This window comes from Talpa occidentalis, unplaced genomic scaffold (assembly GCF_014898055.3).
Source record: "Talpa occidentalis isolate TD23 unplaced genomic scaffold, MPIMG_talOcc4v2.1 talOcc4.7, whole genome shotgun sequence".
Taxonomy (NCBI): Eukaryota; Metazoa; Chordata; class Mammalia; order Eulipotyphla; family Talpidae; genus Talpa; species Talpa occidentalis.
This window is the reverse complement of record NW_023605083.1, coordinates 124,937,671-124,965,562: the sequence shown is the minus strand read 5'-3', so window position 1 is coordinate 124,965,562 and position 27,892 is coordinate 124,937,671. Positions and strand designations below refer to the sequence as shown.

General features: G+C 59.8%; 1 protein-coding gene across 1 annotated transcript; it reads left to right on the top strand.

The window, feature by feature from the left end:
* The first annotated feature begins 126 nt into the window (after positions 1–126).
* On the top strand, positions 127–27,347 carry SCN4A (sodium voltage-gated channel alpha subunit 4). The gene is made up of 25 exons (XM_037493622.2): positions 127–174; positions 1,561–2,192; positions 2,272–2,390; positions 2,531–2,620; positions 2,876–3,004; positions 3,530–3,621; positions 5,026–5,340; positions 6,115–6,178; positions 6,458–6,599; positions 7,283–7,492; positions 8,052–8,205; positions 9,646–9,884; positions 11,426–11,599; positions 12,343–12,699; positions 16,610–17,089; positions 18,897–19,032; positions 19,665–19,819; positions 20,647–20,820; positions 21,367–21,489; positions 22,624–22,902; positions 23,202–23,255; positions 23,507–23,644; positions 24,110–24,214; positions 24,783–25,053; positions 26,086–27,347. The coding sequence occupies exons 2-25, from the start codon at positions 1,920–1,922 to the stop codon at positions 27,309–27,311; spliced, it is 5,499 nt and encodes a 1,832-aa protein (XP_037349519.1). The 5' UTR covers positions 127–174; positions 1,561–1,919; the 3' UTR covers positions 27,312–27,347.
* The last annotated feature ends 545 nt before the right edge of the window (positions 27,348–27,892 follow it).

Below are 27,892 nucleotides of genomic sequence, written 5' to 3'. Positions count from 1 at the left end.
CAGTTCCTGGGGGCGCTGGGGCAGGACCCAGACTCTTCCTCTGTTCTCGGTGGCTCCCTCGGGCTCCTGCAAAGGAGAGAGGGGGCGGCGTCTGGCCGGAGGATTGTCGCCAAGCGGGGCCGTGAGTTGGGAGGCTGCCTGCCGCCGGGGGGCCCCTCCAGGGCCATCTGGCAGGTCAGTGCCTTCGGTATGGGGGTGCGTCTGGTGTCCAGAATGAAGGAGGGAAGGTGTGCGCTAAGTGCTGACTGTGGGGTGGGCATGAGGGGTGAGTTCAGCCTGGGCATGTGTGCCTGTGGGTACATGTGTGTGCTCGCGCACACGCACCCCACACACCATGGGGCCAATGAGCAGCTGAGGGGTCAGCAGGAATGAGCAGAGTCATCCCCGTGGAAACACGACTCCCCGGGTGATGGTAGGGAGCAGCTGGGCAGCCCAGCGTGGGGGTGTGGCCAGCACTGCCCAATGGCTCAGGCCTCTCCCTGGCCACCCTCCCCACCTGTTCACCAAGCCTTGGGAGAGGCCTGCGCTGGTTGGACCAGGGGCACTGCTCAGAGTCTGGCTCTCTGTGAAGCCTGCTGTGTGCTGTTGCCTGGGGTCTCTGGGGTAGTGGGGGGATGTCTGTCCAAGCCCCTTTGGTGAGAGGGTGGCTCTGGGTGTCTGTTGGTGCAGGCCTGGCGGAGGCTGTGTGTGGCTGGCTACCATGGTCCTTGCCTGCCTGGGTCACTCCTGAGGGCCTTTACCATAGTGACCCCCCCCCACCTCCCTCCTTCCCAGCTTGGGAGGGCTGAGCAGGAAGGGGGAGGAGCCATGAGAGGCGAAGTCACTGGCTCAGGAGACACAGGCCTCACAGGCCTCAGAGGCTTCAAAGGGCGGGTCCCCCTTTATCCAGCCAGTTCACGCAGGGTCCAAACATCCCCCGGGAGCTCTAGCTCTGCCTCACACTGGAACTGTCCATCTCCTTGTCCCAGTGTCTTTCCTGAGTGTCTTCCTCTTGCGCATTAGCACCTGCAGTCTCTCCTGACATGGCCCCATACAGCACCCACCTCTTCGTGCTCCAGGGCAGGGAGGCTCAATGCCCTTCCTTCTTCCCTCTCGCATCCCAACACCACATTTCCCCAAAGCTCAGAAAGGGAGCTCCACACCCCTACATCTTCCTTTTCCCTTCCCCCTATTGGCCAGGGTGGCAAATACAGGCGGAGGGGCCATATTCTCCTTTCTCGTGTCCCAGCAGACATCACTAATCAATCACAGCAGTCTGTTTGCTCTGGCTTTGGCTGCAGCCTCCTTGGTCTCTGCCCACATCTCAGGCAGCCAATAGCAGCCCATGCAAGTCAGCCTTCAACATAAAAACCGCCTGCTGCTCTTACTTTAGGTGGAGCCCACCAGGCCCCTATCTTGGCCCATCCTCTGGGCCCACCCACACATTTCACGTTTTTTCCTTTTATGGTTGCTACATAGTAATTGCTTTTTTGTTTTTTGTTTCACATTTCACGATTGACTCCTTTTTACCGGACAGAGGCCACGTGAACATAGCTAGCTGTGGTTCTCTCTGTCCCCTAGGCTGAAGCTACACAGTTCCAGAGCTTGGGCCCAGGCGGCAGTTGAGGGCACTGGGGCATCGGCCCAAAGTCCCCGAGGGTGAAGAGGAGCTGGTTGGTTTCCTGCAGTCCAGAGGGCTGCCAACCCTCTGCTGGGGAGGGTGTAGTGTGGGACTCGGGGTGATGCACTTGTGTCCAACACCTGTGCAGCAGCAGCACCCCGGCCTTGCAGACACATCGCCCAAAAGCCCTCCCCTGCCCAGCCCCTGGGCAGCCGGGAGGTGAGTAGTAAACAGCAGGCCCAGCACCCACCCCGGGGCCGCACGCTGAAGCTGCCCCAGCTGCCGCCACTCTCCTGGCCCCTGAGCCGAGGATGCAAGGATGGCCAGACCGTCTCTGCCCTCCCTGCTGCCTATGGGCCCCGAGAGCCTGCGCCCCTTCACCCCGGAGTCCCTGGCAGCCATAGAACAGCGGGCGGTGGAGGAGGAGGCCCGGCAGCTGCGCAACAAGCAGATGGAGATTGAGGAGCCGGAGCGGAAGCCACGCAGTGACCTGGAGGCTGGCAAGAACCTGCCCCTTATTTACGGGGATCCCCCGCCCGAGGTCATCGGCATCCCCCTGGAGGACCTGGACCCCTACTACAGCGACAAGAAGGTACGGGTCTGGGGGCCCTGCTGCCTGTCTGTCCGTCGTTCATCTGTCTGCCTAGCCTCACAGCTCTCTCCCTGCCCAGACCTTCATCGTGCTCAACAAGGGCAAGTCCATCTTCCGCTTCTCGGCCACGCCTGCCCTCTACCTGCTGAGCCCCTTCAGCATCATCAGGCGCGGCGCCATCAAGGTGCTCATCCACTCATATCCTGCCCGAGTGGGGCGTGCAGGGGAGGGGGCGGTGGGGAGGGCGGGGAAGGGCGAAGCAGGGTGCTCTGGGCCAGGAGTTCCTCTTCCACCTCCCCTCCCCCTTGCACCTCACTTTCCTTGACCCGCCCCCCAACGCTGTTCAGCATGTTTATCATGATCACCATCTTGAGCAACTGCGTGTTCATGACCATGAGCGACCCACCTCCCTGGTCCAAGGACGTGGAGTAAGTTCTCCCTGGGCCCTGGGACACAGCCCATCACAGGCATCTGCACCCCAAGGAAGCTCAGAGTGACACTGCCCTTGTCACCAGCAACACCCTAAGTCCCCGGCTGGCATGCATGATCACCCCCACCAATGTCCACAGAACCCCAGGAGCATGTTTCATTTCTGTGCCCGTCCCTCCAGGGAGGCCCATGCCTGCCACACACACCCAGGCCCGGGTGACACGCCTGCCCCACTGGCCTCTCGCTCCCGCCAGGTACACCTTCACGGGGATCTACACCTTCGAGTCCCTCATCAAGATGCTGGCCCGGGGCTTCTGCATCGATGACTTCACATTCCTCCGGGACCCCTGGAACTGGCTGGACTTCAGTGTCATCATGATGGCGTGAGCAGGGCCCGAGGGCACCCAGAGGCTGCAGTGGGTGCGGGAGGCGAGCCAGACCTCCAGGAGGGCAGCTGGGTGGGCTGACCCCCTCGGAGGGGTGACCATGGGGCCACAGGTCAGCTGTGTGGACTGTGAGCTGACACTCTGGGAGCTGCCACCCCCAGGGCCTGGCGTGTAGGCTTTCCTGCTACCTGTGCAACCACATGCATGTACGACCACACGCATGTGCAGTCACACCCGTACAACCACACAGCAGCCTGATCCCAGGCCCACAGGCCCTCACCCAGGAGAGCTAGGCCCTTACCACCACCGCTCTCAGGCAAAGCTCCTAAACTATCTTTCTCACGACTCTCGGACCCCAATAGGAGTCTTGCAGGGTATCTGACCTGCCCCCCACTCCCCTGTGGGAACCCCAACTCCAAGGACGTCTGTGAATTCTCATTCTAAACCTGAAGAAGCCCTGATTTCTGCCTTGTCACCCACGGCCGTCTCTGACACTACCCTTATCCCGTCCTCCTGGCCCAGGTACCTGACAGAGTTTGTGGACTTGGGCAACATATCAGCTCTGAGGACCTTCCGAGTGCTGCGGGCCCTGAAAACCATCACGGTCATCCCAGGTACCAGGGAGGCGCAGCACCCCTCTGCCCGGAGCCTGACCCAGGGTCACAGAGCTCCTGGCTCATGTGCCCATGGGCTCCTAGACACAGAGGGGCCTGTGGCCAGAGAGGCAATGGCCCCTGGCAGGAGGACAGTGTTTGAGGGGCAGCATGGCAAGGAATGCGAGCACAGGCCCTGGAGTCAGACGATCCTGGTTCAAGTCTCACCTCCACCATTTTCTAACCCTGACCCACACATGCTCACACACACACACCCAGCCACTACAGCATGAGTTCGATCCCCAGCCAGGGCGCTACCCACATGGCACAGCAGACTCCTCCTGTCTTGCCCGCTGCTCCCCTCAGCAGTGTATTTCAGTCAATTCTGCCTGTTCTGTTCCCCACTCTGTCTCTGGAGAATCTGCACTGGCCTGTACCCCAGTTCTTGTATGCATAAATAAAAATAAAAAGGGACGTAGTACAAGTTCTGAAGAGAGAGGAAATTAGTTAAGTCTTAAGGCCAGAAAGTACCTTAGTTCCCTTCTAGTCCAAATTCCTAGTACAGCAGTAGGGACGGAGACCCCGAGAGGCCCCAAGAGGAAGTGTTTAAGGAGAGGCACGTGGCACACCGGTCCTGGGTCAAGGCCCCACGCCTTTCCCCAATGCCAGGCCTCCTGCGTCCTCAGAGCTAGGAGGATTTTGTAAGGTGGCAGCTGAGCAGAGATACGGAAAGGACATGGATTAACACTGACATGGGAGATGCTAGGAGCAGGTAGAGGAAGAAGTTGTGGGGGTGGTGAGAGCCCCTACAAGAGTCGTTTATGCCTTTCTGGGACCAAAGGGGAGGAATACAATGGTATGTCTAGGTCTGCCCGGAGCTCCAGAGCCTCAGAGTGAGCCCTGATGCCCCCGGGTGTTGATAGACATTGTAAGCAAAGGGGTTCTGTGATCACATAAATGAAGGGGACATGGTATTAAAGTGTTTCTGTCGGACTTTTCGGAGCCTTGGATAAGATCATCCACATAATGGCTCTCCGAGGGTGGAATACAGAGTTCTGCCTTCCCCCAACACTGCTGACCCCCTTTTAAAAGTACAACTTGGAAGATTAGTGTTCTGCACAACACACTTGGGGTGGCGGTGCTGACCCGGCGACAATTAGTAAGCGCCACCATGCATCTCTGCGAGCCAGGCAACACCCACAAAGTCTGCGACCCGGTCTCCAGCGGCTGGGAGTCGGTGTCCCTGGGAAGGCTGCAGACCGTGGCTTGATCAGAGAGGGGTGGGAAGGCTTCAAGGAAGTGGTGTCCCTAGGAAGTCAAGCATGGAAGGAGATGGAGTAGGCAAAGGCTTGGCAGGGGCACGGGAAGGTGGGCAGGGGCTAGGGGAGTGAGTTACCACCCCGCCCTGGCCCCCCTTCCGGTCAGGGCTGAAGACGATTGTGGGGGCCCTGATCCAGTCGGTGAAAAAGCTGTCGGACGTCATGATCCTCACCGTCTTCTGCCTGAGCGTCTTTGCCCTGGTGGGGCTACAGCTCTTCATGGGAAACCTGCGGCAGAAGTGTGTGCGCTGGCCCCCGCCCTTCAACGACACCAACGCCACGTGGTACGGCAACGACACGTGGCTGAGCAACGACACCTGGTACGGCAACGACACGTGGCTGGCCAATGACACGTGGAACAGCCACGAGAGCTGGGGCGGCAACTACACCTTCGACTGGGACGCCTACATCAGCGATGAAGGTGAGGACCCCGAGGGCGCCCCTGGTGATGGGCCGGGGGAGACCAGAGCTTACATCCGCCCCCAGCCAGCTTAGGTGACCTCTGATCCCCACTTGACCTCCCTGACCTTCGGAATCCCACCTGCAGAGCGGAGACTGCAGCACCTTTCTCAGATAATAACAAATGCCTGGAAAATCCTGAAGATTTACCAGAAAAGCAACTGTCCGTAGTCCTCATTCTCTTACTTGCTCCCTCCCTGTTCATCACTCCGTGTGCCTGCAGCCCGGCCACCCCCAGACACACGCACACACACACACACACACACACACACACGCCTCCAGCGGCCCACGCTTCACAGGCTCAGAAGGACACACGTCCTCACACCGCCATTATCAGGCCCCAAGGTGCCTCCTGGCAAGTTAGAAAAAGGAAGCCCTTCTCCGTCCTGGTGTCCTGGATTCTAGCCCCTTCCCTCAGTCAGGGAGCCTGCCCAGGTAAATGTAGCCCCGCGTGCGCGCGCACACACACACACACACACACACACACACACACATGTCCCCCATCTCCCTGCCGCACCCCAGGAGCACACCACACTGCCTCAGCACCGGGCCCCTGCAGCAAACCTCCTCTGAGACCGGGTGCTCAGGGCTGCCCTTGGGGAGGGACGAGCCGCCCGGCAAGCGCCGCGTGGTGTCGCGGTGCCCACAGATGCGCCCGAGGTGGGCAAGGAGTGCCGGGACCCACCGCATGCCCACGCGGGTGACCTGTTTCCTCCGTGACCTCTGATTCCCAAAGGGAACTTCTACTTCCTGGAGGGCTCCAACGACGCCCTGCTCTGCGGGAACAGCAGCGATGCAGGGTGAGTGGTGCTGGGTGAGAAGAGGCGCCCCGGGGTGTGAGCAGGTGGGGACAGAACCTGGGGCAGGTGGGTGGTGCTGGGTGAGAAGAGGTGCCCCCGGGTGTGAGCAGGTGGGGCACAGGACCTGGGGCAGGTGGGTGGTGCGGGGTGGGAAGAGGCTTCCCGGGGTGTGAGCAGGTGGGGCACAGGGCCTGGGGCAGGTGGATGAGACAGTTTCCTGATTCCTGGACACAGGCAGGAGGGTCCTCCCTCCCTAAAACCAGTCCCCCTTCTCCCCAGGCACTGCCCCGAGGGCTACGAGTGCATCAAGGCTGGGCGGAACCCCAACTACGGCTACACGAGCTACGACACCTTCAGCTGGGCCTTCCTGGCGCTCTTCCGCCTCATGACACAAGACTATTGGGAGAACCTCTTTCAGCTGGTACAGCCACCCCTCCCTGCCCCTCGGCCCTAGGCCACCCCACCCACCCCCACAGCCTCCTCAGGGCCTGGCAGAACCCCCAGCAGGACCGTGGGAGCCCCCCCATAGGAGATCCCCACAGTGGGTCCCCTGATACCTGCTGAGATCTAGCCACAGCCTTTTCTTCCTCCCCCCATCATGAGAGTGGAGACTGCAGAGCCCCCCAGGCCTCCCGGCCTCCAGTCGGGCAGCTTAGAAGTGCAGCTGGCCCATCCCCAAGTGGTGAGCGCCCACTGCAGACAGCGCCTCCCAGTCCCTGGTGATGGTTCTGACGCTGATGATGTGAATGACAAGAGCGACAACAGCTACAGTCTGACCTCTTACCGGGGGCCTTGGAAAGCTAGGGTTCAAGCACCCCAAAGCCTGTTCACCATCATTTATCCTGACCCTGATCTCAGGAGTCCTCACTGGGGTTCACAGGGCTCTCTGAGCCAGGAGCCCAGAAATCTCTGGGTCCCAGGTATTTATTTTGAAGCTTCCCAATGTGGCTTCACCCTCCAAGAAGAGCCACACCTGCCTCAAAGGCCCTCAGTCGCCGGGCTCTGAGGGACCCTCTCTGCCTACCTGTCTGAGATGGAGAGAGGTGGTGGGTGGCTGGAAGGGGACAGGGACCCATGTGACCCTCCCCCTTCCTCCCCCTTCAGACCCTTCGAGCAGCCGGCAAGACCTACATGGTCTTTTTTGTAGTCATCATTTTCCTGGGCTCCTTCTACCTCATCAACCTGATCCTGGCCGTCGTGGCCATGGCCTACGCCGAGCAGAACGAGGCCACCCTGGCTGAGGACCAGGAGAAAGAAGAGGAGTTTCAGCAGATGCTGGAGAAATACAAAAAGCATCAAGAGGAGCTAGAGAAGGTCTGGATATGGGGAGCAGATGTTGGGGATTCAGGCACCTCCCTGTCCTTCAGCCTGGTTGCCCCTGGTGAGGGCGGGATGAGGTTGAGGCTGCCAGGCAGAAGGCCCCAGGCCACTGGGGGAGGCTTTGGTGGGATTGGGAGGCATCAAGCAGTAGAAAGAGTATTTTGCTATTCTGTGCCTCAGTTTCCCCACATGTAACAATGAACCTGAGTAGTTAAACCGGAAGTGGCCTTCCAGCTCAAATATCTATGATTCTTTGCACAGCCCGTGGGCCCATCTGGAGGCAGAGGCAGGCCCCAATGACGCCCCACAAAGCAGCCACCCACTTTCTCATCATCTCATGAAGTGTAGGGACAAGTGAGGGCTTTAGAGAGTGGTGGATCTTCAGGGATGAGGGCCCCCATCCTGTCACCCCCACCACTACCACCGTGTCTGCCTGCGCTAGGCTGGGCTCAGGCCAAGAAAAGGGACCCCAACCCAAAGGACTAGAGAAGTCACGTAGACCAGCCCCAGCTTAGAGGTGGACTTCATGCCCCTCCTCCTTGCCGGCCCCCAGGCCAAGGCTGCCCAGGCTCTGGAAGGAGGGGACACAGATGGAGACCCGGCCCGCAGCAAAGACTGCAATGGGAGCGTGGACACAGCACCAGGGGAGAAGAGCCCCCCGAGGCAGAGCTGCAGTGCAGACAGCGGCATCTCTGACGCTATGGAAGGTAAGTGTCAGACACCCTCACACCCACCCTCTCTGCCTCTTCCTGCCCAGCAGGCCACTTGGCTCCTGTGGGGAGCGGGGCTGGCTGGGCCCAGCATCAAGATAGTAACTTAATATTGGCGTAGAAGAAATAGCCATGATAAATATAGTCCTGGCCTCCCTGGCCCAGTTCTGGCTGCGAGACTGGGCTGCTCTGGGAACTGGGGGCTTCCGGGAGGGCCTTGGGGCTGCCAAGGCCATGGGAAAGACAGGACAATAATACTAAAATGAGAAAGTTCCAGAAACTGGACTTTTCTGCTCCTCAGATGTCTTCTAGGTAAAAGTTAAAAGTCAAGCTGTGTACAGGTAGATTTCACAGACTCCCCTAAATCCCTGTGCTGCCTTCCACCCCCAGTCTCAGGCATAGGATCAGGTAATGAGGATAGGTTAGACACACGCGCGCGCGCGCACACACACACACACACACACACACACATCTGTATTGCACGTTTCAGTGTGCATCAAGTTGGGTGGGTGGATGCCTGGATGAAAGGTTAACAAAAGAAAAGGAGCAGGTGGTGTCTGGGTGAGTGGGAGAGAAAGAGGAGAGCAGGAAGGCGCAAGGAAGGAAGAGAGGAAGAAAGGAAATTTGACATGGAAGCAGTCTGGTTCCCCCCCAGACCCTCTAGCCTGGTGCCAGAGGACTTGGGCATCCTTGGGGTCTCTGCAGACCTCTGGATGACAGGCATCCAGGTGTGTGTACCCGGCAGAGAGTGCCCGAGGGGATGCCAGGCAGAGCTGACCAAGGTGGTCACTCAATGCTGCCCTTGCTGGAAACTGGTGAGAAGATTGAGCAGAGGCCCCTGGAGTAGCTCCCGGGTTGGGGAGGGGGTCTCTCAGACCAGAATCCTCAGCCTTTGAGAGAGGTCTGCTGTGCTAATTCCTGGGTGGGGGTCAGCGTCAGCCACCCCCATGCCTGGGGGGTCCCAATCATGCCCTCAAACCCGGGTCTCCCTGGGGCTGCCCGACTCCGGTCCCTCTCCTCGCCTGGGAGATGGGATCCTGCCTGGGAGTGGAGGCCTGGAAAGCCGGGAGCAGCTTCAACCATGGGCCTTGCACAGCCCAAGGAAGGGGGTAGACTGGCTGGGGGCGGTGATCTGAGTCAGCTCCGAGGCCCTGGCCAGCAGCAAGTAGACCTCAGACCCAACACCCTGCAGCAGCCTCCTGCTCCACCCTGGGGACCCAGACAGATAGGGGTGTCTCCGCTATCAGATCACAGCTCTGGGCCACAGTACAGAGTGGGGGTCACTGGGGAGGCCGGGGGAGGTGGGCTCATGAGACAGCCAGGACTTGGGGTGAGGCTTGCCGAGGGGGCAAGATTTGGGAGGTGGCTCCTGAGATCCAGGTGGAGGAAGGAGAACGTTAGTGGCGAGTGCCGTCAGCGCCTGTCCCCCACCGCCAGAGCTGGAAGAGGCCCACCAGAAGTGCCCGCCGTGGTGGTACAAGTGTGCCCACAAAGTGCTCATATGGAACTGCTGCACCCCGTGGGTGAAGTTCAAGCACATCATCTTCCTGATCGTCATGGACCCCTTCGTGGACCTGGGCATCACCATCTGCATCGTGCTCAACACCCTCTTCATGGCCATGGAGCACTACCCCATGACCGAGCACTTCGACAACGTGCTCAACGTCGGCAACCTGGTAGGGAGCACCCGTGGGGAGGGGCCGTTCTGGGCCGGTTGGGGAGGGGCCCGGGCGGGGCCATCTGGGCTGTGTGCAGAACAGGCAGATATTCGTGGCAGGTCCGTGGGGTGATCCATGGGATATGGAATTTGGGTTTCAAGGCGTGTGGGGGAAGAGAGGGTGGGGATGAGGCACTGGACTTCTTACTCAGGACTCCTGGGGATCTGGGGCCCAGGCATGCCCTGGAGCAGATGGGGAGGGGGGGCATAGAGATGGGGAGGCTGGGCGACACCTCTCCGCTTGCAGAGATTGTCATGGGCCTGAGGGTGGAAGCACCTGGGAGCTGGGGCATCCAGGCCTGGCCACCCAGGCTGTGGAGGTCCCGCTTACCCAGGACACAGTCTCCCCACCACAGGCAGCCCCCTGCCCACTGCCATTTCCCCAGCGGGTGCTAGCTCCCCTGCTGGGCCTTCCTGCTCCCTATTGTTGACACGCACTGATCCACCTGCTTATCCGGGCCCATTAGGAGCATTAGCACCTCGTCAGCCCGGAGCCTAACAAAGGAGAAAGCCTCCTCCTCCTCCTCCTGCCCTGCCCCACCCTGCCCAGTTCCCTGCTCATTGTTTTCAGGATGGCAAAGGGGCAAGACGCCCCATCATCCCCCCGGATAGGGCGTCCAGGGAGAGGAAGATTTAGATCCTTGGGCAGGACGGACACTGGGAGGGCGGCCTGCGGAATCAGACTCTGGACTCCCCAGCCTGCAAGGCGGGCCGTCGCTCCCACAGAGATGCCCAGGCCGCCAGGCTCTGCTGAAGAGGCACAGGCGCTCTGGACAGAGAGGCACAGCTGCTGGGTGTGCGTGATGGGCCTGGCCCACCCCCTGCCCAGACCCTGCCCACAGTCTGCTGCCATGTGGGCGCCTGGTGTGGCCACAGACGCTCCTGGGCAGGGCTCAGCATGTCTCCAGGCAGGCCTGGACCCAGTGCAGCTGGTGCACGGCAGGAAGGGGGCTGTGCCCAAGGAGATTTTGGAGGCTACGCAACCTCAGACTCCTGTGTCTGGAGGTTTGGGGGATGACTCTGGCCTACTCATCGATCCTCAGATTCTGATCCCCTTTTGGGCCCTGCCTTAGAGGTTAACTCCGCCAAGATTTTTTAGTTCTGGAAGCTCTGCCAGCCAGGGTAGAGAGGCTGTAGGATATGAGACAGGAGACTGAACTAAGTACCCTGAGATCTGGGTTTGAGACCATCATTCCCACGTGGGAGTCTGCTTGTCTCATCTCTGGGATGAGTGTGATGATCCTGCAACATCCAGAGAAATCAGGACACCCATGAGATCATAATGTGACCTGCAGAGCGCTGTATGAGTGTTGAATAGTATGATTAAGGTGATGTCCCCCAGAAGTTAAGTGACTGACCCCCCGACGTTGGGGTGCCACCGCCCTCCCTGCTCTGGACTCTGAACTCCTCCCCTTAGGGCCAAGGACTCTTTGGGAGGTGGGCGACTCCCAGGGCCTCGTGCCCCTCAAGGCTCTCAGCGGGAACCCCCTCCCCCTGCAGGTGTTCACGGGCATCTTCACAGCCGAGATGGTGCTGAAGCTCATCGCCATGGACCCCTACGAGTACTTCCAGCAGGGATGGAACATCTTCGACAGCTTCATCGTCACACTCAGCCTGGTGGAGCTGGGCCTGGCCAACGTGCAGGGCCTGTCCGTGCTCCGCTCCTTCCGCCTGGTGCGTGGGGCCCCAGGCCTGGGCTACACAGGGGGAGTGAGGATGCTAAGGGGGGGGTGAGAGGAGATACCCCCAACAACCCAAGGGGCTGGAGTAAGGTCCCTAGTGTCCTGGGCCGCAGGCCAGTTCTTACAGCAAGCAGGGAGCACGGAGCCCCTCACGGCTGCAGGCCTGGCCGAAATGATGGCCTCGGAACTGACGTTCGGGCTCCACCCTCGGTGACCCAGGCCAGCGGTGGAGCAGAGGCTTCACCCTGTTGCAGACCTGAAGCTGAGGCTCCGCTTGTGGTCGTGACATGCGGGCTCCGGATGGGTGTCCCTTCCAGCACACCACAGGAGCGTTTCTATTACTTTTTAAACTCTGTGATGGGATCTTCCATATAGCCACAAAGCAGAGCCTCTGTGTACCTACCACTCAGCTCCAGCAGCCATCAACTTTCCGCAGGTCTTTTTCTATTGGTCCCCCTGCTTTTCACCAGGGGACGCGGAATCCAAATCCTGACATGCATTTGGCTTGTAAATGCTTAAGTCTGCATCTTTAAGACATCAGGACTCTTTCTCTCGATCACACCAAGGGGCGAGGTGGTGGGGAGTGAGGACCCCACAGAACAGGGCCTCGGCTCACTCCGGGCGGGTGGGGGTGGGGGTCTGGCCATTGGAGAGGGCCCGTTCTCCTAAGGATGGGGCTCCCTGAACTGGGTCCCTGGGCCTCATTCGCGCACCCGCCCTCCCCCTGCCCGACAGCTGCGGGTCTTCAAGCTGGCCAAGTCGTGGCCCACGCTGAACATGCTCATCAAGATCATCGGCAACTCGGTGGGGGCGCTGGGCAACCTGACGCTGGTGCTGGCCATCATCGTGTTCATCTTCGCCGTGGTGGGCATGCAGCTGTTCGGCAAGAGCTACAAGGAGTGTGTGTGCAAGATCGCCTCAGACTGCAGCCTGCCCCGCTGGCACATGCACGACTTCTTCCACTCCTTCCTCATCGTCTTCCGCATCCTGTGCGGGGAGTGGATCGAGACCATGTGGGACTGCATGGAGGTGGCCGGCCAGCCCCTGTGCCTCACCGTCTTCCTCATGGTCATGGTCATCGGCAACCTTGTGGTGAGTGAGGCCGCCTGGCTCACCCAGCCCAGGAAACACAAGCGCACAGGGCCTGTCCCATTCCTGTGCTCCCTCTAAATCGGGTTGAGGACCCCTTTCCTGTGAGGTTGAGCTACATGAAATTGCTGCTATTTGACTCCCCCACCTCAATGGCAATTTGATGTGGCTGAACCCCGCGGCCCTCACATTTTAACCTGCGTAAGAATCGCCTAGGAGTGGCAGGTGATTCCTGGCCTCAACCCCCAACCTGGTACGATTCAGCAAGTCTGGGTGGGCCTGGGAATATGCATTGCTAAGGCATGCTGAGTGAGGCCGCGGATCCAGGGACCACGCTGTGATTTGTGCTGTTGAAGCCTAGTGTTTGGGGTAAAGTAACATGATAACTGGAGTCAGGCAGGCCCACGCTGCAAACCCAGCTCCTTTGCCATCCGTGTGACCTTGAACGAATCTCCTCTCTGGCTGGGCTGCCTTCCATCACTTCACATGGAAGAAAAGTGTGGGCAGCCCACAGCATGGCTGGGATGACTGACCGTATGCAGAAGGCCCCAGGAATGCCTGGGCCCCTTGTCCTTCTCCCACACTCCAACTCGCTTCTCCTCCTGGGCATCAGCCCCTGGGCATGATGGTGCCAAACTGCACCCATCCTGCCGCTTTCTTCAGCTTGCGGAGGAGCAGGAACTGGGCGTGGCCTCTGGCCAGCTGACCAGCATTTCTGTGGCAAGGGCTGGGGTGGCATCTCTCCTTATCCTGCCGACCGATGCTAGGAGGGATGGGGGTCGCTCCTGCCGGGAGGGCTGTGTCCAGCTGCCCCTGTGCTGGCCTGCGCCACCCTGGGCAACAGGGCGGGAAGACGCACGTCCCCACGTTCCTCAGAGGCCTGTGGAATCCCTGCACTGCTGGGTCAGCACTTCTCAGATAACGCTGAGCTCTGGCTGGGGGCAGGGACGGAGGGAGGGAGGGAGGTGTCACTTCCACTGAGGAGACCGTGGGAGGAGATCCTGGCCCCCAGGGGTAGGGTGAAGCTAGGCTGGCTGAGAAGGGGGTCTTGGGGATAGGAGGGGGACTCCTTGGGTCAGGATTGGGACGGGGGTAGTAAGCTCTGATTGGAAGTTTGTGAGTTTAGAGGTGGGTCTGCAGGGGTTTCTGGCTGTAACTGTGCAAACCCCAAATCATTTCCAGCGCCCGCTTTGCCACTCCCTGACTGGGAAGCCTTGACCAAGCTATTGAACCTCCCTGGCCTCAGTTTTTCTCATCTGCTATATGGGGATGCTAATGGTGGTGACCTCCTCACTGGCTGGTCTTCGGATTACGTGACACACGTCTAGGGGCTTAGCCAGGGGAGCCAACTGGCACAGGTGTGTGGGAGGAGGTGGTGGTTTAAGTACCCGCCATCAACATCTTGTCCCGAGTGCTGGGCTCCTGCCACGGGCCAGAACCCTCACACAAGGCTTTACGTGCATTATCCCTAATCCTCTCAACAACCCTGAGGGACAGGTAATACTGGCTCCGTGCGTGCTCTGAGGAGGCCCAGTCTAGAACTACGCAGCCAGTGAGAAGCGGAGCCCGGACTAGAAGCTGGGCCTTGGAGACCCTAATAACAATTCTATCAGCAACAGCAGCCAGGGGAGCAGCGAGGGTGTCGCCACCTGCTGACCACTGCTCAGCGTCCACCGTTTGTCCTGGGTATTTTGTGTTGGAATGGCCACACCCGATGGGGATGTTGCATGTTTTATTTCTGTGTTGTAGGCAGGTGAGTTAGTAGCCTGTGCAGGATTTGGAGCCAAGCAGTTTGGTCCAAAGTCTGGTCCTCATGTCCATTCACACTGCCCTGCCTCTGAGGCCCCTTCCTGTTTTTCACACACGCACACACACACACACAATCTCACACACACACACACACACACACACACACATACACACACACACACCCCTGACTCCCTTTTCTCACCCAGATCTGTAGCTCTCCCACTTTAATCAGAGGTTGTGGGGTGGGGGTCCCTTGGGCACTCTCCCCACCCACCCCTGTCCTGTCCTCCCCAGGCCTCCAGGAAGAAGCTATCTGCTGGAGGCCACCTGGGCAGCCTTCCAGGGGGTGTGGGGACCTGTGTCCTTGTGCCCATGGCATTTGCTCGCTGCTTTGAATAACTGTGAAGAGGAAGTGACTAAGTCTTACGTAGCCCACCCCACAGAGCCCCCAGGGGAGCCTGATGTCCGCCCCCTCCTCGCCAACCCCACCCCACCCCGCCTTGCCCGAGGCGGCTATTTCTGTCCCACACAGGAGCCGTGTGCAAACCCTGCTGACCCAGAGAGCAGCTAATTCCCATCTCAGATGTGCTTCTGGCAACTGGACACCTCCCACTGAGAGAGGGAGAGAAAGACCCATCTTGGTGGGGGGTAAAGGAAGAAAATTAACTGGGGCACAGAACTGGGGAGGAATTCCCCCAGCACATCCTCCAAAGAGAGAATATATACAATATGCTATGTGCGCGCGCGCGTGTGCGCGCGCGCGCACACACACACACACACACACACACACACACACAAGATATTATGTTAACTCAATAGCTAAGACAATGACAGGAAGACTATGGAGGACACTGGTGAAAGCCAGACAGTAAGAGACACGTGGAGAAGATGGTCAAGAGTGACTGATTCACTGGTTTCCCTGCTCCCTCAGGTCCATTCACACACCTAGCCTTGCCCCCAGGTGCCCCAGGGTAAGCACCTGGCCCTGCCTCTGACTGACAGGATCTGGGAGCCCTGCCCAGTTGAGCTCCATCTTCTTCTTCACTGACCAGGCATGGGTATACTGGTGGAAGACAGGGCCACTGCACTGCACAACCTCCAGGGTTGCCATTCACCTTGTAGTCTAAATAAATTGTGCAATGACTGGAAACCTAGGTTCTAGTCCTGACAGTGCTGTGTGTCCTGGGACAAATTACTCCACCTCTCTGAGACTGTTTCCTGATCTATAAAATGCTGAGCTGGTCTCAGAGTTAATCACACTCTTCCCTGTACCTTGGATAGCACGCATATCAGCCAAAATATCTGATCTTCTCATCTTCACCACCATGCAAGGAGGCAGGTGGTAGAAGCATCCCCATTTTGCAGATGTGGAAATGCAGGCACAGAGCAGTGATGGGACTTGCCTCGGGACACACGGCTGGCGTATTCCGCTCTGAGCCAAGCAGCGCGGCCCCAGTGCACTCCACCTACTGCCAGCCAAGCACACTGGATTGTAATTATCTGACCAAATGTCTGTCTACTAGGCAGGGAGCAGCTTGCGGCCACTTGCCCCTGTTCGCAGTGAGAGGAGCTCAGAAAATGTGTGTCCACTAGGAAACGAAGTTGAAGGGGGGCAGACCAGTAGTCTCCTAAGTCTCTTTCAGTGGGGGTATGGGAAGAGAGCCAGGAGTAGGTAGAGCAGAGAACCCCCACGAGAGGAGAGCATAGGTCCAGAGCAATGGGGGGCATGCATCGGAGCACTGGAATGCTCAGGGTCTATTGAAGTCCCATTTAAACAAGAAAAGAAGGCCCAAAAGATTCAGCTCCCCATAAGTCCTGGAAGCTGAGAGGTGAGTCTTTATTCTGCACCCCCCTCAGCAGCGCAGGTAGAGTCACAGAGCCTTAGAAAAGTTCCCGTCACCCAGCGGGCCTCCCCAAATCCTGCCTCTGCCTTGGGCAGCTGAGTCCTATCAGGTGCCCAAGCCTCCATTTCCTTATCTGAAAATGGGGGCACAGGTGACACTCCTCACCTCCGTGAGCAGTTCTGAGGGTCCCATCCGGCGAAGTCCTTACAACGCCCAACTTGGGGTAGGTCTGGCTGGGAGTCTGAGGATCTCTTGCTGGCTGAAGGTGGCACCCTCAGGTGCCCAGAGGCTGAGCAAGACTCCCCAAACGCCACTCCCAGGTCCTGAACCTGTTCTTGGCCCTGCTGCTGAGCTCCTTCAGCGCCGACAGCCTGGCGGCCTCGGACGAGGACGGCGAGATGAACAACCTGCAGATCGCCATCGGCCGCATCAAGTGGGGCATCGGCTTCGCCAAGGCCTTCCTCCTGGGGCTTCTGCGCGGCAAGATCCTGCGGCCCAAGGAGATCATGCTCAGCCTCGGGGTGCCCGGGGAGGCCGGGGAGGCTGGGGAGAGCGCCCCGGAGGAAGAGAAGAAAGAGCCGCTGCCTGAGGAGGACGACAAGGACCTGAAGAAGGACAATCACATCCTGAACCACGTGGGCCTGGCGGACGGCCCGCCCCCCAGCATCGAGCTGGACCACCTCAACTTCATCAACAACCCCTACCTGACCATCCATGTGCCCATCGCCTCCGAGGAGTCCGACCTGGAGATGCCCACGGAGGAGGAAACGGACACTTTCTCGGAGCCTGAGGACAGCAAGGTGAGGGCCTGGTGGCGGGGCCGGGGTGAGGTGACACACGGGGCTTCATGTTTTTATGTGACCTCAGGCAAGTCACAAATCCTGGTCAAGCCTCAATTTCTCCATCTGCAAAGTGGGGGTAATGCACCTACCTCGGGGCGTGGCTGTGAGCCTTAGATGAGCGACTGCGGGCGTCTGGGGGCCCATGTTAGCGTCTCCCAACACACGGCTCCCCCTGGGCCCCTCTCGCCAGAAGGTGGCGCCCTCAGACAGGATGTGCTTCTCACCTGTGGCTCCTCCCTTCCAGGCCTGGCACCCAGGAGGCCTCTCTCAGACCCCTCTGGACTTGAAGCCCCTTCGAGTCATTGTTGTTGTTGCCTGTTTCCGCTTAGACCCTGCCCAGAGAGGTCCAAAGTGCTGGGTCTCCACCCGGGACACTGGGGAGCGGGTCTGGAGGTTGGGTACAGGGAGAGCACAGAGCTGGGCACAAGCCCAGCAGGAGCCCAGACCCAGCCCACAGGCTGTACAGGGCACCCCTGGGACCCACCACTGGGTTGAGATGTTCCCTCCACCTTTTCTCCCCTTTGAGGGTGGGGGAGGGACTGGATGTTGCCTCCAGAAGTTCAGGGGTTGGGGTCCTGCCTGGGCCTCCTAGAGGAGCTAACTCTGAGACCCCAGCCCACCCTCCAGCTGTGCCAGGGGAGGACCAGCCCCTCAGCTAGGGCCATGCCCCTGCCCATGCCCACCCTGCCGGCCCCAAACCAGGCTGGGCATGAGAGCCTCAATGAACTTTGCCCTGAAAGTTCTTGACTCCTTATTCCCCCCCAAATATGTGGCACACAGACTTACCAGGGGGCCAAGTGCCTACCAAGCTATAAATACCCAGGGAAATGTGGCACCAACTTCGACCTCGGTATGAGGAACAGGGCGGGGAGGGCTGGAGAGCACTCAGGCCAAAGACTCTGACTCTAGAGGGGCAGGCGCTGCTCTCGAAGGGACTGTGGGGGTGCAGTGCACAGGAGGGCAAGCGGCTCAGTGGATGCTCTGGCTGATGGAACACCCTGTGCCTCAGCTTCCCCTTCTGTCATCTGGGCACCCCCTCTTGGTTTTCTAGTCATCATTCTGGATGTGATGCAGAATTACCCCCCAAGCTGCCTTCTCCATTTCCCCTTGTGGGGCCTCACCCCCAACTTTGAAGGGGTCCATTGTGTATTGGAGGCTGGGCCAGGTAGACGGCCTGAGATGTAGGGGGTCTGGCCAGGCCACAGCACCAGCCTGCTCCACCCCATTCCACTCCCACCAGGCTCCTGCACCCCCAAGGCTGGAGTTTGGGGGGGGGTGGCTGGGGGAACTTTCCAGCCTTTCTGGAGTCTCCAACCAAATGACCCCGGGGGGTGGGAAGGCTCAGACCTTGGAGCAGCCGGTGCCTGTAGTCTGTGGGAATTGGCACCCCATGCCCCCTCAGGCGTGTTTTCAGGTCTCATTCTTCTGCTGAGCCCCTCATGCCTCCTGTGTCTCCTCCCCAGAGTCCCAGCCTGGCTGAGTCACCCCAACTAGCCCTCCAGCCGGCTCCCTCCAGCCTCCTCACTTCCCTGCGGCCCTCACGCGTGTCCTCACCACCCCTGCCCTGAGCCCTGTCCTGCTCCAAGTCCGAGTGCAAGTGCCCGCTGCACCGCCCAGGGCCACCTCTGCCCCCAGGGTTGCGTGGATGAGTGAGCGAGGAGGCAGGATCCTCCACCCCCTTCTCCTCTCCCCCTGGTCTCCCATCCTGACCTCTGCCCCACTCAGTGGGGGGACCCTGGGGTCACATGACCCTGTGGCCCTGCAGAAGCCTCCACAGCCCCACTGCGACGGGAACTCCTCCGTCTGCAGCACGGCCGACTACAAGCCCCCGGAGGAGGACGTGGAGGACCAGGTGGAGGAGAACCCTGAGGGGGAGCAGCCAGAGGAGTGCTTCACTGAGGGTGAGGGCAGGCTGCGTGCACCCCCACCCCGCCCGTGCCTCCCACCCGTGGACCTGGCCCAGCCCAGGCCACGGCCTCGCGGAACCCGAGTGTCACCCCAAGTGCTGGAGCTGCTTCCCCTGACACGACCCTGCTCACTGCCCCTCCTTCTACTCCTCCTGCAAGTCCTCCCTCCTCTTGTTCCCCCCCCTCCTCCCTGTCCCCCTCCTCCCTGTTCCCCTCCTCCCTGCCCTCCTCCTCCTTCTCCTCCTCAAAATTCGCCTCAGGGAGAGGGGACTGCCCGCTCAGGGAGACAACCTGCAGGAACGCTTTTGCCCCCAGGGCTGTGCTCAGGGAAGGCTGCGGGTGTGCGGGGTGGGGGGGGGGGGGGGGGGAGAGCGACAGCGGCAGGACCTGGGCTGGTGGGCACCCGCGCTGCAGTGCGTCTGTGGACAGCTAGGTGGAGGGAAAACCACCCACTGCACCTCCTGCTTCCCCCCATTTCCAGCTGCAGCAGCTGGGGCTGGGTGCTGGGAGGAGCTGGGGTCTGGAGTCAGCCAGCGGGAGGGGCATCCTGGAAGATGGAGGAACACAGTGACCGTGTGTCCCGAGGCAGCCCCTGGCGGGTGACGTGGTGCCCCTGCCCTCCCCAGCCTGCGTAAAACGCTTCCCCTGCCTCTACGTGGACGTCTCCCAGGGCCGTGGGAAGATGTGGTGGACCCTCCGCAGGGCCTGCTTCAAGATTGTCGAGCACAACTGGTTCGAGACCTTCATCGTCTTCATGATCCTGCTCAGCAGCGGAGCCCTGGTAGGTGCCCCGGGGGGTGGGCAGGGCCTCCCGGGTGTCTTCCACACCGTGGGAGGGACCGGAGAGTTGCCTGTGACTCGGGAGCTCACCTGTGGCTGCAGGTATGTGTAGAACAGCCACTCGGCCCTTGAGCAACCAGGCGGTAGGGGACACCCAGCCCCGAGCCTTCGAAAACCCAGAACTGGACTCCAGTCTTCCCTTGTGACCAAAATCCCCTTCCCGGAGACACGAAAATCCTCAGGCGCTCCAGCCCCTTGTGGCTGGCCCTCTGCGGCGGCGGGGTCCTTACCCACGTGTTCTCAACCGACACCCACGGGGGGGTTGGTGGTGGTGCATCCATGAATGTGGACTCCAAGGACAGGAAAAAACTCCCATTTGGAAGTGGCCCCACGCAGTGCCAGCCCGTGCTGTTCAAGGATCAACTTCATTAATTCTCTTAAAGCTACAGATGGGCTCTGAGTCAACCGATGGGCACCCCAGCAGACAGGTGCCCACCTGGGGCAGGTGGGGAAGGCCCTGGGAACCTGGAGTGGGGATGGGGCAGGTGAGGATAGGATTGAAGATGTGCAGCTGCGAAATCCCCTTGCAGACCGTTGAGAGTTGCTTTAATTAGGCCTAGGGAAGAGGAGCCCAGGGCTTTCTCACCCCGAAACTCCCACCACTCAGCCCCACGAGGGGGGTGGCAGGGTCTAAAAGAAGCCCACAGCCTGCCCCCGCCCAGGCCCGGGTGCCAGGCACCTGGGAACCAGCTGCATTGGGCTGGGGGAGGCTGAGGCCACCGCCCAGCCTCTGGGCCCTGGCCACCCCAACCGTGCTGCCACCCCCAGGCCTTCGAGGACATCTACATCGAGCAGCGGCCCATGATCCGCACCATCCTGGAGTACGCAGACAAAGTCTTCACCTACGTCTTCATCATCGAGATGCTGCTCAAGTGGGTGGCCTACGGCTTCAAGGTCTACTTCACCAACGCCTGGTGCTGGCTGGACTTCCTCATCGTGGACGTGAGTCGGCCCCACCGGCAGCCCAGGCCCTGAGCACCAAGGCCACACAGCCTCGGACCCCAGCAGCGCTGCACCCCCAAACATCGGGTCTAGTTTCCTTAGGCACAGCCACCCAGGGCTGGGGAATCAGGGATGGGGCACCCCCTTCTTCTGAGAGAAATGGGAGCCTTTGGCGCAAGAGGGTGAGTGGAGTATTACTTACAGCCCTTGCGGGTGTTAGTGGAGGATTTTGCCTCCTCTTTGATGGACTCACAGGCTCTGTAAGGGAGGCGGGTCCTGTCACCCGACCCTATTAATTGTCATCCCCAATTAATTGATGACATTGCTGAGAGGAAGCCCAGGCTCCTGTCAGTGCTGGGAGGGACTGGCCCCAGGGCTGCTGTTCTCCCTCACAGGACCACCCACTAGGGAAGGCCCTGGAGGAGGCACCCTAGAGCTATGAGTCCAGGAAGGTCCCCGGGGTGTCCTGTCTACAGGAACTGTGACCTAGGGTTTGGGAGGAGACTGCGGCCCTGCACCCCCTTATCTCCCGCCCTCCCTTCGCAGGTCTCCATCATCAGCCTGGTGGCCAACTGGCTGGGCTACTCGGAGCTGGGACCCATCAAATCCCTGCGGACGCTTCGAGCCCTGCGGCCCCTGAGGGCACTGTCCCGATTTGAAGGCATGAGGGTGGGTGCTGAGGCGTCTCTGACCAGGGCAGGGCAAGGTACAGGGGGCTTGTCTGCACTCCCACCCCACCGGGGCAGGCTCAGGGCTAGGGCTAGACCGGTGGCCCCGCCGAAGGCCAGGCCCCTTTCGTGGCTCGTCTTCCACCGCTGGGGGGCAGCAGAGGCCGGAGGACCGCAAGGGCGGGCGGGCATGGAGCCAAGGGGAAGGAAAGCCACTGTGTGGGTTTATGGGTATCTCTGCCCAACCTCAGACTGGGGTCCCCGGGGTTCTGAGGTCTGAGCAAAGGGGAAGGTACCGGGCCTCCCAGCCTACCCACCCTGATCCCCACAGGCCCTTCAGAGTGGAAGTACCAGGTAAACAGCCTTTGAGCAAAACAAATGGGACTTCCCCAGTCAAGGGAGGGTGTGGGAACAAGACCCACTTGGGGGGCACAGACCTACAGGGTGCTCGGCCCCAGGAGCACCCTCCTGTTTATGCATCCGGGTCAGAGACCCCTCCCCACGAGGGGAAATGGCCTGTGCGTGGCCACACAGCTGGCTGGTGCCTCTAGCAGGAACAGAGCTCCCTTGGGTATCTCCACCCACTCTGTCTGGGCCACGAAACAGCCTCTCCTTATAGAAGGACATTCTCAGACTCAGCCCAGCCTGAAACAATAAAGCTGGCCGGCGTTCCAGACCCCGGAGTCGTGCTATTGTGAAGACCCCGGTGGCTTCATTTCTGTGTCTGTGTCTCTAATTCTGTAGCCAGGTCACGGGGGCTGAGTTTCCTATGGGGGCCGAGGAAGGAGTGTTTGTCTCCTGCCTGGTGACCCGTGGCCTGGCTGCTTCCAGAGAAGTCCAGCACCCACATTTGGGGCTGACGGAGCCAGCCAAGCAGAGAGCCCTCCCCAACCCCGGCCCCCTCCCCCCAACCCTAGTCCTTGCTCCCCCATACTCTTACCGCCCAGCAGATGACTTCTCTCCCAGACCTGGTTCAGACTGGCCTTCCTCCAGGAAGTCTTCCCTGAATGATGATGCCCAGCCCTGCCTGGTTCCCTGATTACTGTGGGTGGGAAGCCCTCGGTCAGAGGAGACCAGCTCTCCCTCACCCACCTGGGAGCAGATCTGGCAATAACACCTGCCCCTGGCCCCCCAGGTGGTGGTGAACGCCCTCCTGGGAGCCATCCCCTCCATCATGAACGTGCTGCTTGTCTGCCTCATTTTCTGGCTCATCTTCAGCATCATGGGTGTCAACCTGTTTGCTGGCAAGTTCTACTACTGCATCAACACCACCACCTCTGAGAGGTTTGACATCTCCGAGGTCAACAACAAGTCGGAGTGCGAAAGCCTGATGCACACGGGTCAGGTCCGCTGGCTCAATGTCAAGGTCAACTATGACAACGTGGGTCTGGGTTACCTCTCCCTCCTGCAGGTGGTGAGTGTGACTACTGCCCCTGCATGAAACAGGCATAGAGGTACCCCAGGTTCTCCTTGGACCTGAGCCCCGTGCTCCTTGTTGGGGGCCATTCATCCTGCCTCCAGTGCTGTGGGACCCTGAAGTAGTATCTGAACCTCTCTGGTCCATATTTGATGCTTACCCAGGGAAGCTCTGGGCAAGCAGCCTCCAGGGAAGACCAGACCAGGCCAGGGAGGGAAGCTGGTGGATGGTGGAGGCAGAGAGCAGCCCCCTCCCCTAACACACAACCTCCTCTGGACCCAAATGCTGTGTCTCAGGCCACCTTCAAGGGCTGGATGGACATCATGTATGCAGCCGTGGACTCCCGGGAGGTGAGTGGTGTGTGTGTGTGTGTGTGTGTGTGTGTGTGTGTGTGTGTGTGTGTGGCGGGGCAGGAGCCCAGCGGGAGGACTCAGACTGGAGACACAGTGGCACCTTCTGCCCAACCCCACCCCCACGCCACCTCTCCAGCATCCTGCAGGTGGATGGGCCCTTCCACAATGGGGCTGGGCGGAGCAAGGGGCAGCCAGCATGTGCCCCTAGGCCCCTCAGCTCACCCCGTCCCATTCTGTGGCCCCTGCAGAAGGAGGAGCAACCAAAGTATGAGGTGAACATCTACATGTACCTTTATTTTGTCATCTTCATCATCTTCGGGTCCTTCTTCACCCTGAACCTCTTCATCGGGGTCATCATCGACAACTTCAACCAGCAGAAGAAGAAGATGAGTATCCAGCCCAGCCTCCCCCTCCTGCGCACGCCTGCCCTCATGCACGCACACTGCCCTCTCGGCACCCACTGAGCCTCCGGGCTGCAGCGCTCAGACCCTCCCAGGTGACCTTGAACAAATGACATGGCCTCCCCGAGCCTCATTGTCCTTATCCATAAAATAAGGCTGATGCCACCTCCCCCAGGGGGTCATGCTAGCACCCAGGGAGGTGTTGCTGGAAAGTGGCCCCAAGCAAACCTCGAGCAAGGGCTGGTTCTCTTCCTGCCGTCAGTTAGCCCGCTCCCACCCCCTTCTCTGGGCCCCGGCGCTCCTTCCTCTCTCAGCTCGCCAGCTCTGGCCCCTCCAGGAACCTCCCGTCCCCAATAGCCTCCCTGCTGGGGTGGGGGATGCTTTGAGGGTGGTGCCCGAAGTAGGCAGAGAAGGGGGACCCCCAATCTTATGGACCCCATCCCATTATACTTTGGAGGGAAAGACATCTTCATGACGGAGGAACAGAAGAAATACTATAATGCCATGAAGAAGCTTGGCTCCAAGAAGCCTCAGAAGCCAATTCCCCGGCCCCAGGTACAGCCCCCTGAGCCCCTCTTCCTATAGCCTATAGAGACTCCTGCCCCAGGGGGCAAAGGGGGACAAATAGAGCCCACCAGTCTGGGTTCCTGGCGTGACCCCACCTGCCGGGAGGGCACCACCTGCACAAAGGCACCATAGGCACGTGCTGCTGCCGCCTGAGTTTACCTCTCCCCTGCCCCGCATAGCCCTCCTACGGCCATCCTCACCTGGTGGCCTTCAGGGGCCTAGAAGGGGAGGAAGAGGATGTCCAGATACCCTCCCCAGTGAGCAATGGCTTTGGGAGAAGGAAGTAGGGTTACTGGGGGGGGGGTGCTTAACAGGAGAAGGAGGGCCCAGAGCCAGGAAGGACATCCATGGATCATTGGGTCCCACTCCCTTCCCTGGCCACCTACCACGAGCCCTAACACCTCCTCTCCCTCCCTCCCTCCTCTCCTCCCTTTCTCTCTTGTCCTCGTGTCCCCATCTCGTCCTGCATCTCCTGCTGCCTGTCATGTCCCATGGGCCCCAACCACCATCCTCCATGTCCACTGCCTGCACACCCGCACCGCCATCTGGGCTGCAGAACAAGATCCAGGGCCTGGTGTACGACTTCGTGACTAAGCAGGTGTTCGACATCACCATCATGATCCTCATCTGCCTCAACATGGTCACCATGATGGTGGAGACAGATGACCAGAGCCAGCTCAAGGTGGACATCCTGTACTACATCAACATGGTCTTCATCATCATCTTCACGGGGGAGTGCGTGCTCAAGATGCTCGCCCTGCGCCAGTACTACTTCACCATCGGCTGGAACATCTTTGACTTTGTGGTTGTCATCCTGTCCATCGTGGGTGAGCAGGGCAGGGCTGGGCTGAGTCATTCAGGAAGGCCCAGTGCTCCCATCCTTGTGTGCACACACCTGTCCATGTACCTGGCCTGCTCACACATGCACACATGCATATGCCTATGCACCCAGCCTTCATACTCCATGTGCAATGGCACGTAAGGGGTTGCAGGCAGCCTATCACCTGCACACACTCCAGTACACCTCCAGGAACATTTACCTGACCAGTCAATGCACGTTCAGGGGCCCATGTGCTTAGTGGGAAACATAAAACAGTTCCAATGTCCACATATGATGGAGAAAGAAGTGCACAGGTGTGTGTGTAGCACAGAAGTAACTAACTACCATTTACCAGTGCACGCCATTTGCATGACATGCTGCTATGTGCCTGCCTGGCATTAGCTCACTCACTGTTCATAACCAAGACTTGAGGCAGGTGTAGTCATGGGTAATGATGCTAAATGACATTCCAGTCAATGCTGGACCATGGCTGTGACGGTTGTCACACAGGCCATGTTGTAACATACACACCAGGTGGCAAGGAGGAGCTGCCTGAGTCTGTGCAGTTGTACCCTGATGTTTGCACAGTGATGAAATTGCCAAGGGACACATTTCTCAGACGGTGTCTCCGTCGCAAAGCAACACATGACTGTACTGTCATCACCCCCATTTTACGGATGAGGAAAGTGACACAAACAGATGAAGCGACATGCCCAAGTCACACACTCAGCCCTCCTTCCCTGCCCCTCTCCCTCACCCACAGCATCTGCGAAGTCTGGGGAAGGGGGCTTACCCTCATACCACCAACTTTGGCATATCCCACCTTCATCCAGCACTCAGGGCAAAGGTGTGGGCCCTGCCCACCCCCACCCCCCAGAATCCTAGGGGAGCCCCGCCTGATGGGTGAACTCTTCCAGGTTCTGCTTTGAGGGTTGAGCTGTTGCTGCTCCTTTCTGGGGATGAGCACACAAGGCTGCCCTCCCCACCAGCCTCACACCCACAGAGCAGCAACGGCATCCTCATCAGCTCCTCCTTGCAGGCCTGGCACTCTCCGACCTGATCCAGAAATACTTTGTGTCACCCACCCTGTTCCGTGTGATCCGCCTGGCGCGGATCGGGCGCGTCCTACGGTTGATCCGTGGGGCCAAGGGTATCCGGACACTGCTCTTCGCCCTCATGATGTCGCTGCCTGCCCTCTTCAACATCGGCCTCCTCCTCTTCCTGGTCATGTTCATCTACTCCATCTTTGGCATGTCCAACTTCGCCTACGTCAAGAAGGAGTCGGGCATCGATGACATGTTCAACTTTGAGACCTTCGGCAACAGCATCATCTGCCTCTTCGAGATCACCACGTCAGCTGGCTGGGATGGGCTGCTGAACCCCATCCTCAACAGCGGGCCCCCTGACTGTGACCCCAACCTCGAGAACCCGGGCTCTAGTGTCAGGGGTGACTGTGGCAACCCCTCCATCGGCATCTGCTTCTTCTGCAGCTACATCATCATCTCCTTCCTCATCGTGGTCAACATGTACATCGCCATCATCCTGGAGAACTTCAACGTGGCCACAGAGGAGAGCAGTGAGCCCCTCAGCGAGGACGACTTCGAGATGTTCTATGAGACCTGGGAGAAGTTTGACCCCGACGCCACGCAGTTCATCGCCTACACCCGCCTGTCTGACTTCGTGGACACCCTGCAGGAGCCACTGAGGATCGCCAAGCCCAACAAGATTAAGCTCATCACGCTGGACCTGCCCATGGTGCCGGGGGACAGGATCCACTGCCTGGACATCCTCTTCGCCCTGACCAAAGAGGTCCTGGGTGACTCTGGGGAAATGGATGCCCTGAAGCAGACCATGGAGGAGAAGTTCATGGCAGCCAACCCCTCCAAGGTGTCCTACGAGCCCATCACCACCACCCTCAAGCGGAAGCACGAGGAGGTGTGCGCCATCAAGATCCAGAGGGCCTACCGCCGGCACCTGCTCCAGCGCTCCGTGAAGCAGGCGTCCTACATGTACCGCCACAACCAGGATGGCAGTGGGGACAGGGCCCCTGAGAAGGAGGGACTGATCGCTGAGTCCATGAGCAAGATGTACGGCCCCGAGAACGAGAGCAGCGGGGCGCAGAGCCCAGTTGAGGAGGGGGGCGCAACGGAGGATGCTGGACCTGCTATAGGGCTCACGCCCATCAGCTCCCCAGATTCCACCCTCCCTCCGCCCCCACCCCCGGGACAGACAGTGCGCCCAGGGGTCAAAGAGTCTCTTGTCTAGCAGGTGGCATCAAGGTGGCCAACTGAGCCTGGCACCACCCAGCGTTCCCGGGGTGCCTGCTCGCTGAGAGAGCAGGGCTGCAAGTCTGGGGCTGATCCAGCTCCCTCACAGGGGACTGGGTTTGGCCTCCATGGGGCTGACACCCAGGCTGGAGCGCCTGCCTCCCCAGACCGTGTGAGATGGGGGTTGCATCCCAGGGGCACCACGCTGGACCCGAGCCTCCTGCCACTGTGATTTTGCCTTCAAGTTGCTCTCACCTCCTTGCGGGCCCTGATGCCCCAGGGGAGTCAGAACATCAGAATCTCTGCCCCGCTGGAGGAGGAGCCAGGTTACAACGGAGGGATTGGCTGCCCTCTTGCCGCCTGAGTCTTAAGGGCTACTGGCCCCTTCCAGGCCTCCAGTCCCGCGGTCACAGACAAAGCTCACCTGACCCAAGAGCCCGCCAGCCCTCCGCCTGAGTCAGATGCAGGGCCGCCCTACCCACTCAGGAATTTTCTGGAAAAGGGAAATGTCATTGGTCCAGAAATAGCTCTGCAAACCTGGTTGGCTGCTGGATTCTGACACATCAGTCTGGGTTTGTG

Excerpts from the sequence above, each read along its gene's own strand:
- SCN4A (XM_037493622.2), top strand. The coding sequence starts at position 1,920 with ATGGCCAGACCGTCTCTGCCCTCCCTGCTGCCTATGGGCCCCGAGAGC. Across the intron at positions 8,206-9,645 it reads CATCTCTGACGCTATGGAAG|AGCTGGAAGAGGCCCACCAG; the intron begins GTAAGTGTCAGA and ends CCCCACCGCCAG. Across the intron at positions 9,885-11,425 it reads TGCTCAACGTCGGCAACCTG|GTGTTCACGGGCATCTTCAC; the intron begins GTAGGGAGCACC and ends CTCCCCCTGCAG.